At 42.4% G+C, this 15,132-nt stretch overlaps 1 protein-coding gene across 1 annotated transcript in view; it reads right to left on the bottom strand.

Annotated features, from left to right (window-relative positions):
- Positions 1-15,132, bottom strand: part of CD53 (CD53 molecule) — a 38,830-nt gene that overhangs the window by 4,678 nt on the left and 19,020 nt on the right. Inside the window, exons 4-5 of the mRNA XM_027536221.1 lie at positions 14,153-14,227; positions 13,467-13,562 (exon numbers count right to left, since the gene is read on the bottom strand). Of these exons, the coding sequence (XP_027392022.1) occupies positions 13,467-13,562; positions 14,153-14,227 (171 nt within the window). The remainder of the gene's footprint in view (positions 1-13,466; positions 13,563-14,152; positions 14,228-15,132) is intronic.

Below are 15,132 nucleotides of genomic sequence, written 5' to 3' on the forward strand. Positions count from 1 at the left end.
ATAGCACCAACTGCCTTCTGGCAATGTTTGTATGGGGCTGGGGTGGGAGAAAAATGAGAGCACCCAGCCAACTTAATTAAAAGGATATTTGCAGGTATACCCTGGATTCCTAAGGATTAGAGGTGGGGTTAAGGGTGCTCCTTGGTATGCAGGTCCCAGGTTGAACAGACTATTTATTGGTCCTGCACCAATAAACAGATTGTTCTAGCAAATACTGTACAAATGCACCATGATTTATGGACATCCATCTAAGTTCCAAAGGGAAGTAGCAACCATTGATGGGATATGAGGTCAAACATTCTAAGGTGAAACAAGGGAGCTTGTATTTACAAATCAGAAGATTGCCTCTCCCTCCTTTTCTGGTTTATCTTCACCCATATCTGAGTATATTTTGGGTGTGTATGTCCTATAGGACCTGGACCTCAAACCACCATGGGTGAGTTCGACTTATGGATCAGACACTCAAGCTTATAATGGTTAGTCATGCTAAATTGGAGTTGTAAAGTTGCCTATCTCCCCCAGAGAGTAGTAGCAATAAAAAACAATAATGGGTACCTGAGGGATAAGAAAAAATAACTTCTACCATTAAAGAATTAGAGAAAGTGGTGGTTATAATACCAGCACAAAGCCTGTTCAATAACCCCATGAAGCCAGTGAAAAAAAAAACAAATGGTACCTGGTGTATGGCAGTAGACTGTAGAGAATTAATCAAGGTAATACCCTCTATCTATGCAGCAGTTACAAAAACTCTTGGATAAAATTGCCACTTCTCTTAAGGCATAGCCTCATCTCAAGACAGTGTCTTAGATTTGTCTAATGCCTTTTCTTAGCAAACACTTAGATAAGGGGTCCCAGGACCAGTGCACCTTCATGTCGGAAGGCGGGGGCGGGGGGGGGCGCGGGGGGGGCGGGGCGGAGGACAATGGTCTTTTACCATCCTACCCCAATGTCATCCCTGGACTTGAAGAAATGGACTCTCTTTCTTTCTGTAGTTCTCTATCATTACATTACACTGACAATACTAGGTTAACCTGTAATGACTTGTTTTCTCTTTCCCGAGCCTCTTCTGGAACATTTAAGCATAAAGATGGGAGTTCAACACCAATAAGCTACAAGGACCTGGACAGTCAGTAAAGTTGCTAGGAGTTATCTAGTCTGCCAAGACTGAAGGGATGCCCAAAGCTGCTATTGATAGAATATAGATAAACCATGTCCTACAATAGAAAAGAACTACAATCCCTTATAGGTGTGCTAGGGTATGGGCGGCCTTTTATTCTCCACCTTGTCCAAATATTGAGACCCCTATATTCTTTGGGGCTTCCCAGGTGACTCAGCAGCAAAGACTTTGCCTGCAGTATAGGAGCCATGCGAGTTGTGAACTTGGGTTCGATCCCTGCTTTGGGAAGATCCCTTTGAGGAAGAAATGGCAACCCACTCCAGTATTCTTGCTGGGAAAATCCCATTGGACAGAGGAGCCTGACAGGCTGCCATCCACAGGGTTGCAGGGTCAAAACACTACTGAGCACACAGCACATATGATTTAGTGAAAAAGGGAAATACCTGGGTTAGGAATACCCCACCCCACAAGCCCACAAGAGGCTTTTGAAAAGGCAAAACTGATTGTCAAATAAGTCCAAGGACTGGAGGTGTTAATGCCAGACACAAGTTGTGAGTTGGATGTAAGTCTATACCCAGGAGGGTTTGAATAAGGACTATGGTAGCGACAAAATGGGAAATGAGTCCTACTAGGATTTTGGTCTCAGTTTTGGGAAGGGGCAAAGAATTGATATAGTACTATGAAAAAACAATTGTCAGCAATATATCTAGACTTACAACAAACTGAGTGTCTAGCCACTGACTTACCTGTCAGTGTACAGACATCCCTGCCTGTGGGGGGATGGATTAAGTAGTAGTAGTAGTAGTAGTAGTTAAGTCGCCAAGTTGTGTCTGACTCTTGTGACCCCACAGACCCTGCCAGGCTCCTCTGTCCATGGGATTCTTCAGGCAGGAATACTAGAGTGGGTTGCCATTTGCTTAGGATGGATTAAAGACATGTTTTTAAAGCCTATGAATGCCTGTGCACAACTGAGTACCTTACAAAAGTGGCATGCATACCTTCAAGAGAGAAGCACTTATAACACTGGTCCACTTATGCAGGAATTGCATATAGTGACCTATATCTACCCACCAGAGACCCCAGTGACATCACCTGTTGGACCCAATTTACTTCAAGTACAGGAAGGTACCTGGATGCCCCTTGTGGATACATGGTACCCCGAGGACAGCTGTAAGGGTGATCTACCTTGGTGATCACCATAGCTGTTCTTCTGGATTCACATGTCATCTGATTCAAGGAAGGGACTGGACATAATAGTCATTGGGCAGAACTCAGAGCAGGATGGCTGGTGATTGCTTACAATCCCATGCCCCTCAACCTTGCCACTGACATTTGGGCAGTATGGAAAGGCTTGACAATATGGATGTCTCAATGGCATCAAGATAATTGGAAACAGTAAATGAACCTCTGTGGGAGTCTGAGTTATGGGCTGATATCTGAACTGCTTGCACATAACCTTGTGCCAATGTGACCATATGGCATGCTTTCGCTCACTCACCCTCAACTCTGCCAGGAAATTGCAAAGCAGATACATTAGCAGGGACAAGAGGCTTGTGTCTGCAAGAATTACAGACCTCCTCCAATGCAGCAGAACGACTCCACCGAAAGTCAGACATAGAATTCCTGAAACAACTTGGGAAATAGTAAAAAGGCTTCATTTGCTTCTCAAATCTATGGGCCTCCAAGTTACAGATAAGGACTGCATTATGCATCATTTGAGGTGGTGCCCTCCTCTGGTTACAGATGGCAAGTGGACCACATAGGCTTTTGCCTGTGTCAGAAGGGTATAAATATGCCCTTACCTGTGCTGACACAGCCTCTGGGTTGGTGCTAGCCTTTGCTAGTAGGAAAGCCAATCAGACTGCTATTAATACAATCAAAGGCAAAATTGTCAAACTACCAAAACTGGAAGTTATGTGTGGAACACCAGCCCAAATTGGCAGTGATCAGGTGACTGGACATGAAAGATAAGAGTGAGCAGAAGCCCAAGAAATTCCCTGGACTTTCAATCTACCATATAACCCCACCATTGTTCAGTCACTCAGTTGTGTCTGACTCTTTATGACCCCATGGACTGCAGCATGCCAGGCTTCCCTGTCCTTCACTATCTCTGAGGGTTTGCTCAAACTCATGTCCGTTGAATTGATGATGTCATCCAGCCATCTCATCCTCTGTCGTCCCCTTCTCTGCCTGCCCTCAATCTTTCCCAGCATCAGGATATTTTCAAATGAGTCAGCTCTTCACAGCAGGTGGCTAACGTATTGGAGTTTCAGCTTCAGCATCAGTCCTTCCAATGAATATTCAGGATTGATTTCCTTTAGGATTGACTGGTTTGATCTCTTTGCTGTTCAAGGGACTCTCAAGAATCTTCTCCAACACCTTAGTTCAAAAGCATCAATTCTTTGTCACTCAGCCGTCTTATAGTACAACTCTCATATTTGTACATGACTACCAGAAAAATCATAGCTTTGACTATAGCTTTGTCTGCAGAATGATGTCTCTGCTTCTTAATATGCCAAGTTTGTCACAGCTTTTCTTCCAAGGAGCAAGAGTCTTTTAATTTCATGGCTGCAGTCACTGTAGCTGGCTTTATAAAATGTGTCAACCAGATAGATGTTAAAAGCCTTATTTCCTGCTGCTGCTGCTAAGCTGCTAAGCCGCTTCAGTCGTGTCCAACTCTGTGCGACCCCATAGATGGCAGCCCACGAGGCTCCGTCATCCCTGGGATTCTCCAGGCAAGAACACTGGAGTGGGTTGCCATTTCCTTCTCCTATTTCCTGAGGGCACATTAAAAGTTTGGTCCTGAGGGCTGTCTGAAGCTATCAGACTATTAAATGCCTGGGGCCAACAATCTGCATATGAATGGCTGGATGGATGGACAATAAAACGGAGGCTGAGAGTGCAGGTTCAAAAGGGAGGTCTTGTCCTAACATATAGCACAGGGACTCTGCTCAATGTTATGTGGCAGCCTGGGTAGGAGGGGAGTTTGGGAGAGATTGAATATGTGTATATGTATGGTTGAATCTCTTTGCTGTTCACCTGAAATTATCACAACATTGTTAATCAGCCATGTTGTTATTCAGTCATTAAGGCATATCTGACTCTTTGCAACCCCTTGGACTGCAGCATGCCAGACTTCACTGTCTCCACTGTCTCCTGGAGTTTGCTTGAATTCATGTCCATTTGAGTCAGTGATGCTATCTAACAATTTCATCTTCTGCCACCCCCTTCTCTTTTGCCTTCAATCTTTCCCAACATCAGAGTATACACCCCAAAATAAATTTAAAAGTTTTAAAAAAAGGAAGCCTTGGGCCTGTCAGGTGGGATGAAGATCTTGTGGGTTTTTTGTTTGTTTGTTTGATTTTTAGGGGGAAGCTACGGGACATCCCACCTGGTGTTACTAAAATTCATTGGTGTTTAAATTGTTCTCTCCATTCCAAGTGGCTTGGTATCCTAACCCCTTGGGAGACAGGATTTGCTTCCAGTATCACCTTCAGTCCAGATGGACAATAAAAAAGTTTTATAGAAAACTTTTATATAGAAAGTTTATATAGAAATGGGACCCCTTCGGGCCCAAATCACCTCTCCAGAAGCATTAGTACAGTGAGCTAAACCCACAAGAAGTAGGTTTACTCAGGTGGATTCCCACTGAGCCCCATCTGCAAATGGTGGCGGCCGGGAGGAGCTACTCCACGCCCCCACGCCCCCACGCCCCCACGCCCAAGGCCAGGGGTGGCGGCCGGGAGGAGCAATCCCCACATCCAAGGAGTGGTGGCTGCCCGGGCACAGGAGGGCCTAGAGGAGCTATCCCACGTTGAACGTCAGAAAGGGGGGCCGTGAGGAGATACCCCTTGTGCAAGGTAAGAGAAACCCAAGTAAGATGGTAGATGTTGCAAGAGGGCATCAGAGAGCAGACACAATGAAACCATATTCAAACTAGTCAATCTAATCACACTAGGACCACAGCCTTGTCTAACTCAATGAAACTAAGCCATGCCCATGGGGCAACCAAAGACAGGCGGGTCATGGTGGAGCGATCTGACAGAATGTGGCCCACTGGAGAAGGGAATGTCAACCAATTCTTGCCTTGAGAACCCCATGAACAGTATGAAAAGGCAAAATGATAGGATACTGAAAGAGGAACTCCCCAGGTCAGTAGGTGCCCAATATGCTACTGAAGATCAGTGGAGAAATAACTCCAGAAAGAATGAAGGAATGGAGCCAAAGCAAAAACAATACCCAGCTGTGGGTGTGACTGGTGATAGAAGCAAGGCCCGATGCTGTAAAGAGCAATACTGTATAGGAACCTGGAATGTCAGGTCCATGAATCAAGGCAAATAGGAAGTGGTCAAAGGAGAGATGGCAAGAGTGAATGTCGACATTCTAAGAATCAGAGAACTAATATGGACTGGAATGGGTGAATTTAACTCAGATGACCATTATATCTACTACTGTGGGCAGGAATCCCTGAGAAGAAATGGAGTAGCCATCATGGTTAGCAACAGAGTCCGAAATGCAGTACTTGGATGCAATCTCAAAAACGACAGAATGATCTCTGTTCATTTCCAAGGCAAACCATTCAATATCACAGTAATCCAAGTCTATGCCCCAACCAGTAATGCTGAAGAAGCTGAAGTTGAACGGTTCTATGAAGACCTACAAGACCTTTTAGAACTAACACCCCCAAAAGATGTCCTTTTCATTATAGGGGACTGGAATGCAAAAGTAGGAAGTCAAGAAACATCAGGCAAATTTGGCCTTGGAATACGGAATGAAACAGGGCAAAGGCTAATAGAGTTTTGCCAAGAAAATGCACTGGTCATAGCAAACACCCTCTTCCAACAACACAAGAGAAGACTCTACACATGGACATCACCAGATGGTCAACACCGAAATCAGATTGATTATATTCTTTGCAGCCAAAGATGGAGAAGCTCTATACAGTCAACAAAAACAAGACCAGGAGCTGACTGTGGCTCAGATCATGAACTCCTTATTACCAAATTCAGACTTAAATTGAAGAAAGTAGGGGAAACCACTAGACCATTCAGGTATGACTTAAATCAAATCCCTTATGATTATACAGTGGAAGTGAGAAATAGATTTAAGGGCCTAGATCTGATAGACAGAGTGCCTGATGAACTATGGACAGAGGTTCGTGACATTGCACAGGAGACAGGGATTAAGACCATCCTCATGGAAAAGAAATGCAAAAAAGCAAAATGGCTGTCTGGGGAGGCTTTACAAATAGCTGTGAAAAGAAGAGAAGCGAAAAGCAAAGGAGAAAAGGCAAGATATAAGCATTTGAATGCAGAGTTCCAAACAATAGCAAGAGATAAGAAAGCCTTCCTCAGCAATCAATGCAAAGAAATAGAGGAAAACAATAGAATGGAAAAGACTAGAGATCTCTTCAAGAAAATTACAGATACCAAGGGAACATTTCATGCAAAGATGGGCTCGATAAAGGACAGAAATGGTGTGGACCTAACAGAAGCAGAAGATATTAAGAAGAGATGGCAAGAATACACAGAAAAACCGTACAAAAAAAAATCTTCACAACCCAGATAATCACGAAGGTGTGATCACTCATCTAGAGTCAGACATCCTGGAATGTGAAGTCAAGTGTGCTTTAGAAAGCATCACTATGAACAAAGCTAGTGGAGGTGATAGAATTCCAGTGTAGCTATTTCAAATCCTGAAAGATGATGCTGTTAAAGTACTGCACTCAATATGCCAGCAAATTTGGAAAACTCAGCAGTGGCCACAGGACTGGAAAAGGTCAGTTTTCATTCCAATCCTAAAGAAAGGCAATGCCAAAGAATGTTCAAACTACCACACAATTGCACTCATCTCACATGCTAGTAAAGGAATGCTCAAAATTCTCCAAGCCAGGCTTCACCAATTCGTGAACCGTGAACTTCCTGATGTTCAAGCTGGTTTTAGAAAAGGCAGAGGAACCAGAGATCAAATTGCCAACATCTGCTGGATCATGGAAAAAGCAAGAGAGTTCCAGAAAAACATCTATTTCTGCTTTATTCACTATGCCAAAGCCTTTGACTGTGTGGATCACAATAAACTGTGGAAAATTCTTTAAGAGATGGGAATACCAGACCACCTGACCTGCCTCCTGAGAAATCTGTGTGCAGGTCAGGAAGCAACAGTTAGAACTGGACAAGGAACAACAGACTGGTTCCAAATAGGAAATGGAGTACATCAGGCTGTATATTGTCACCCTGCTTATTTAACTTATATGCAGAGTACATCATGAGAAATGCTGGACTGGGAGAAACACAAGCTGGAATCAAGATTGCTGGGAGAAATATCAATAACCTCAGATATGCAGATGACACCACCCTTATGGCAGAAAGTGAAGAGGAACTCAAAAGCCTCTTGATGAAAGTGAAAGTGGAGAGTGAAAAAGTTGGCTTAAAACTCAACATTCAGAAAACGAAGATCATGGCATCTGGTCCCATCACTTCGTGGGAAATAGATGGGGAAACAGTGGAAACAGTGTCAGACTTTATTTTTGGGGGCTCCAAAATCACTGCAGATGGTGACTGCAGCCATGAAATTAAAAGGCGCTTACTCCTTGGAAGGAAAGTTATGACCAACCTAGATAGCATATTCAAAAGCAGAGACATTACTTTGCCAACAAAGGTCCATCTAGTCAAGGCTATGGTTTTTCCATTGGTCATGTATGGATGTGAGAGTTGGACTGTGAAGAAGGCTGAGTGCCAAAGAATTGATGCTTTTGAACTGTGGTGTTGGAGAAGACTCTTGAGAGTCCCTTGGACTGCAAGGAGATCCAACCAGTCCATTCTGAAGGAGATCAGCCGTGGGATATCTTTGGAAGGAATAATGCTAAAGCTGAAACTCCAATACTTTGGCCACCTGATGCGAAGACTTGACTCATTGGAAAAGACTCTGATGCTGGGAGGGATTGGAGGCAGGAGGAGAAGGGGACGACAGAGGATGAGATGGCTGGATGGCATCACTGACTCGATGGACATGAGTCTGAGTGAACTCGGGAAGTTGGTGATGACAGGGAGGCCTGGCATGCTGCGATCATGAGGTCGCAAAGAGTTGCACACAACTGAGCTGAACTGAACCTGGAGATATTAAAGGACAATTTGTGTAGTGTTGTTAGGTAGTTAGAATAGGAAAAAAGAGTCCAAAATGGCAGTAGCTAAAAGACAAAGAAACGAAGAAGCCTGAGAAAATGGAACAAAAGAAAATCCGAGGACTGGCGTGAGAACCTGAGGTGAAACAAACAGCCTTCCTGGCTATCCCAGTTTACATATGGCAGGTTCATGGGGAGGAGACAAAACATATAAAAAGAGGAGCCAGGATTGATCCTCCCTTTTTGGGTTGGCCCCTCCTCATGCCTCAAGGATGTACTATCCTTCGCTTGCCAAATAAAACTAAACTGTAACAGAGCTGTAACACTTGTCCATTGTTTCAAATCTTTGCTGCAATGAGACAGAACCAAGGAAATTACACACTCCCCTGACAGTATCACCCACTGGGAAAAAAGCCAAAATTGGGGATAGTTTTCTCCAATGCTACTCATGAATGAGATTTTGTCTTATCTTTTACCCCTAAAACATCTCTGTTGTCACCCACAGTGTTTGCCTCATGGACTATTTGGCTCTAGTTACTGGAAATATGTTCCTCTCCTGTGGCCCAAACATACGCAGAGGTCCACAACTATCCTTACTTCTGGGTCTGTGGCCTATCTCCAGTACCAAGGGGATTCTGTGAAAACTTCAGCCACTCATCTGCACCAAATGTATACAGTGGCTTGGGCTGGTGACCAAAAATCCCCTTGCTATGTGACTCCTGTTTATGGAACCTCTATGTTTAACTATAGTGACTCTAAATAGTATGTTTTTCCCCTGCTGTGAAGTAGATCAAATAATCTCCAGATTCCCAAGGTTTGTCAAATTTGGGATGGCTTAGGGTAGATGAGAGGTGCGTATGGAGTCTTGATGTCCATAGCCCCCATCTATATAGAAAGGAGCAATCATACCCAAACAAGGGCTTCCCTAGTGGCTCAGATGGCAAAGAGTCTGCCTACAATGCAGGAGACCTGGGTTCAATCTCTGGATTAGGAAGATCACCTGGAGAAGAGAATGGGAACCCACTCCAGTATTCTTGCCTGGAGAATCCCATGGACAGAGGAGCCTGGTGGGCCATGGACCATGGGGTCACAAAGAGTTGGACACAACTGAGTGACTTTCACTTTCAAACTTTCATACCCAAGCAAATCATAGACACATGGAGGTGGCGGGGGTGGGCACTTTCCCTACTGTCTGTCAAGTAACTCACAAGATATTGCATTCTAAATGGACAGGAAAAGAAGAAGCTCCCTACAGAGCAGGTGCCTCTCTGGTTCACAAACAAGAGATCTGAATATGTGGAGTCTCTGTGGGCTTTTCCGCCCTATGAGTGGACAGGTTGATGCACCTTGAGATTTCTTTCCCTCTGGGCTGGTATAAAGTTCCCCATAACCTTCTTGCTATTAAGTTCAGGTGGTAGGCCTGTGGTAGTATGTCACGGTGGGAATGGCCAACATTTATTTTCCTTCCCTAAAATGTAGGTATAAGTGCTAAACTAGAAATCCAGGAGTTAGCATACCTCACCTCCCCTCAGAAACACATCAAAATTACATCTACATGTGGAACAATTCTCACTGAAAACTAACTAAAAAAGCGCAGAAGGACTCCTGTACAACTAAGGCTGTAAGAAAGATACACATGTAATCAGGAGTTCAGGACCTGTGACCCTGGGAGGGGACTCAGAGTAAAAAGGGGTGTACATGGGTGGGACACCACCCACTCTGGGGAGTGAGAAGTTGAGAGCCACAAATCTGGAGCCCCAGTCCTGGGGTCCTACACTGGGGAGACAGGGTCCCTTTGTTGATTGGCAGACTGTTTGAATTAACAAGAGAGCTGTAGAAACCTGGACTCCACCATGAGGACCACAGGCATGCTGTCTTTCCTCTAAGGCAAGGTGGAGAGAGGTCTGCTTTAGTGGGTGCCAGGTTGCTTGCAACTACCTGTGGGCATGCCCCAACCCGAGTCGAGCAAATGCTCTTTCCCCACTCATTCCATGTCACACTGCAGCAAGTGATCTGGGGTGGCCATGACCAAAGAAATGATTCAAACCTTAGAATACAAAGGTGACCCAGGGCCTGGGTGGGGCAGCAGGTATTGGTGAAAGAACAGACAAATAGATATAGAGAGCCCAGAAGCAGGCCTGCGTAAATACAGTCAACTGATCTTTGACAAAGAAGCAATACAATGCAAAAAAGATAACTCAACAAATGGTGCTGGAAAAATTAGACATTCATATACCAAAAACAAAAACACAAAAACGAACAAACAAAAATAAACAAACAGAGACAGAGAACCCAAACCACTCACAAAAGTTAACTCAAAATAGATTATAGATCTAAGAGTAAAATACAACACTACAAAAATCTTAGAAGATAATACGGGAGAAAACCTACATGACCTTGGTTATGATTATATCTTTTTAGAAATCACACCAAAAGTATGATTCATGAAAGAAATAATGGATAAGTTGGACTTGGCTAAAATTAAAAACTTCTATTCTGCAAGAGACAGTATCTGGAGAAATAGAAGACAAGCCACAGACTTGGAGAAAATATTTGCAAAAGACACATATGATAAATGACTGTTAGCTAAAAATCTATATATAAAAGAGAGAGACAACCCTCTTAAAACTGAGCAATAAGATAACAACTAACCTGATTAAAAAATGAACCAACAAACTTAACAGACACCTCACCAAAGAAGATATAGAAATGCAAAATAAACATATGAAAATCTACATCATATGTCATCAAGGAAATGAAAATTAAAGTAATGAGCTACCAGTACACACTTATGAGGATGGTCAAAATCTGGAACACTGACGCTAAATACTGGTGAGGATGTGGAGCGACAGGAACTTTCATACATTGCTGGTGGGAATGAGAAGTGGTACAGATGCTTCAGAAGACCATTTGGAGGTTTCTTACAAATTATGCATACTTTTACTAAATGATCCATCAACCACACTCTGGTATTTATGCAAAGAAGTATAAAACTTATGTCCACAAACAAAAATGCTGCTCATTAATGATTATGGAAGCTTTATTCTTAATTGCCAAAACTTGGACACTATCAAGATGTCCTTCAATAAGTGAATGAGTAAGTAAGCTGTGGTATATCCAGACAATGGAATATTAACACTAAAAAGAATGGAGCTATCAAGTCATGAAAAGACAAGGAGGAATCTTAAATGCATATTACTAAGTGGAAGAAGGCAATTTGAAAAGCTTATAAACAGTATGACTTCAACTATATGACATTCTGAAAGAGGCAAAACTATTGAAAAATAACAAGATCAGTGGCTGTGAAGGATGAGGGGAGGAGGAGGAGGGAACACAGAGGGTTTTCAGGAGGGCAAAGCTATTCTGCATGATATTATAATGATGCATATATGTCATTATAAATTTTTTCAAACGCATAGAATGTGTAACACCAAGAGTGAACCCTAATGTAAACTATGGACCTTGGGTGATAATTATGTGTCAATGTAGGCTCAGCCTTTATTTTAAAAAAGTACCATTCTGGTGAGTGATGTGGATAATGGGGGAGACTATACATGTGTGGAAGTATATGGGATATCTCTGTACCTCCCTTTCAGATTTGTTGTAAACCTAAGACTGCTCTTGGACAATGGACATGAGTTTGAGCAGGCTCCAGGAGATGTTGAAGGACAGAGAGGCCTGGCATCCTGCAGTCCATGGGGTTGCAAAGAATCAGACACAACTGAGCAACTGAACAACAACAAGACTGCTCTTTAAAAATTGTGTTTTTTTTTAATTTATTTATTTTAATTGGAGGCTAATTACCTTACAATATTGTATTGGTTTTGCCATACATTGACCTGAATCTGCCACGGGTGTACATGCATGCAAATAAAGCTGCTAACTAAGCCACTAATCTCATTAGGTAAGAATTAAATCTTTACCATTATTTATGGTTTCAACAACTTAAGTCACTATTGGAAATTTGTCTTTTGACCAAAAATGATCAGTAAAGAGCTTACTTGTTATTATATTATTTTTAAAATGGATATACATATGTTTGTTAAATTCCATTTGCTAAATGTGTACTTAAATGCTATGTAACTTTTATTAAACCAGAGAAAAGGGAAAACATTTTTAAAATGCAAGGAGAAATGTGAGTTTAAGATAACAAAATGTTCTGTCTTATTTCAACACAGTTTCAAATTCTCACCTTCTTGAAAAAAATTGATTTTGATTACTTTGACTAGAATGCCAAAGTTGCTCTTTCCATATATGGAATCACCTAGGTGATTTTGCATCACTTTATGGTTTCTCAGAGCTTAAACACACACACACACACACACACAAATTGTTTTTTTTAAACAAAGTTATTATCTTCATATTTAATTTTGAAATGATATATCTATTATTTGCTTTAAAAAGTCCTAGCAAAAAATGCACAGAGGATTAGCTAAAATAATATTGCCAAAATGTTAACTGTTGAAGCTGGGTGATATGTACCCACAGATTCATTTTACTATTATTTGCTTTTCTCTTATATCAGCCTAGAAATTCTATAATAAAAGGTTTATAAACTGGATCTTTAAAAGAAAGAAGAATAGGGATCCAGAAAGTTAAGTGACTTTCCCAAAGCCACCCAATCCCGGTCTCTGGACTTTAATTCCTGTGCTATTTCTTTTACCCCACGCTAAGCAGGCATGGCAGGGCCACAGGTGGCTCCAAATGGTCATAATGGTATTGTCTGAGACACAAACTATGCCATTGTCAGACTGGCTCCCTGACCCCAGCACACCAAGGAAGGAATGCTGAGTTAAAATATATGTTTGTGGCGGGGAGGGGCATGAGAAATGGGGTTCTGGTGAGCTAGGTAAAAAGAATGTGTTGGGCTACTCAGGAATTCAAAAGAGATTTTCTATATTAAATAATTTCTGTTTTCAGAAAAAAAAATTGGAAAATACATAAACTAATCTAGTATGACATGTTTGGGTCTTTCTTACATCTTACTAGGGCTGAAACAATGAGCCAGAGTGGGTAAAGGGTAAAAGAGAGAATGTATTAATAGACACCTTTGTACCAACCAGGCTGATTCTCATGCTCTCCTGTTTCTGACAGCCAAGCATTATTCTGAACTTAGAGGCTGTGGACCTTAGATTTTGAAGGTTTCATGAAAGAGAGACCCTTCCAGTGCCCAGGGACTGGGGCTGGGAAATTACATCTGGGCTGAGCTAAGGAGGATTTTGTACTCACAAATGACTGGATGGAGTCCCACGCTGCCTTGGTGCTGTTGTCTGAGTTGTATCGCTGGATGCTCTCGGTCAAACCCTCAGCCACGTATTCTTTCAACTGTATGGGGCACATTCCAGCAGAGGAGGCATTGTAAAAAGCAGGTGAGTTCAAGGAACAGGGAATTTCTAATGCAGGCTAATAAAATAGTTCCATTTGCTCATCCCTTCCAAACGATCTCTTCAGAACTAAGTCAGGGGAGGGAGCTTATATATAGGAAGAAATGCTGAGGATGGGATGGCAATGAAGGAAGAAACATACAGCATTTTCTTGACCTTCCAAAACCCTGGGTTTACAAAGGATGCAAAGGGGCAAACCAAACATGGGTTCTCCTAGGCACTTAGACACTTTAGACACTTAGACACTGAGGCACTGGAGACTTTACTTCCAGATAGATGGAGAAAAGTAAATAGGTAAATAAGGGGAAGATAAACTTGATTTTTACTGTTCTTCCCATTCATCCTTCAAAGCACCACTCAAATACAATCACCTTCATAATTTTTTTTCTCCCTAATTACAATCTCTTTTTCCTTCATCCTTCCACTTTGACTCTAGCTCTATCATAGGACTTACTTGTGCCAACTTCTCCTCCCCACACCCCCTGTCCACTCTTAGCAATCCAACAATGAATTGTGTTTTTTATAACTTACCTTCTGTTCGTACACAAACAGCAGGATGGCCAAGGTCACCTCAGCAAGGAGGATAATCAGCAGCAGGACAAAGAACTGGGGCAAAGCAAAGAGATGCTCACAGCACTGAGCCCAGCTACTCCCCCACTCCCACTCTACCCTGGGAGCATAAAGGCAGATCTCTGTACATGGGCAGAAGTTCCCACCTACTCGAGCTTTCATAGGCTTTTTCATGTTTTGTGAGGAATATCTGTTCTTTTCCTACAACCAGACTTCAAGACTCTAGAGGGCAGATCAGCTGTCTTCCAGCTTCTCTCTCTTCTTCCCATTGCATCTACTGAGTTCCAGGTGCATAGTGAATATGGATTACCATTTGTTGAATCAGTGAAGCAGTTTTGACATTAGCTAACTGAAACAGTTGAGCAAAAGACTAGTAAACTAAATCCTGTGTCTTCTGCACATGGGGCCTGGTTCTTTCTGCAAGCAGAGGGCTATTTGGGGGTGGAGGAAGGTGATAATAGAGATTGAGAGGAGCCCTGTACAGACAGGGAGAAGAGGTGCTCCAGTCATGATCTTCACTCATATTCATCTCCAATTTTAGATGTTTGTGCTAATCACACTTAACAGCAAACACATTTTCACTTTTTCATTTTCTTTCATTGTTTTACCCCAACACAAACTTTGATTATTTAAAACCTTTTTCCCACGTCTATTATCTTCCATCTTTTGCTAATAGTCTGGGAACTATCTGAGAACAAGGACTTTCTTATTCTATCTTTTGGCTTCAGTTTAACACATAAAGGAAAGAAGATTAACCACATGACTTGAGGAAGAAGAAAAGTGATTGGGAACCTGTATTTATGGATAGAGTGGTGCTTTATTATCGAGCTCTGTGTGGGCACACCAGAGAAATGAGAAACTCTTCTTTCATAGAGCTTATAGGCAAAGCCTAAGTCTAAAGGTGCTCCTGAGGCTAGTTAGCCAACAGGGAGAAAGTGAAA

This window comes from Bos indicus x Bos taurus, chromosome 3 (assembly GCF_003369695.1).
Source record: "Bos indicus x Bos taurus breed Angus x Brahman F1 hybrid chromosome 3, Bos_hybrid_MaternalHap_v2.0, whole genome shotgun sequence".
NCBI classification, from domain to species: Eukaryota; Metazoa; Chordata; class Mammalia; order Artiodactyla; family Bovidae; genus Bos; species Bos indicus x Bos taurus.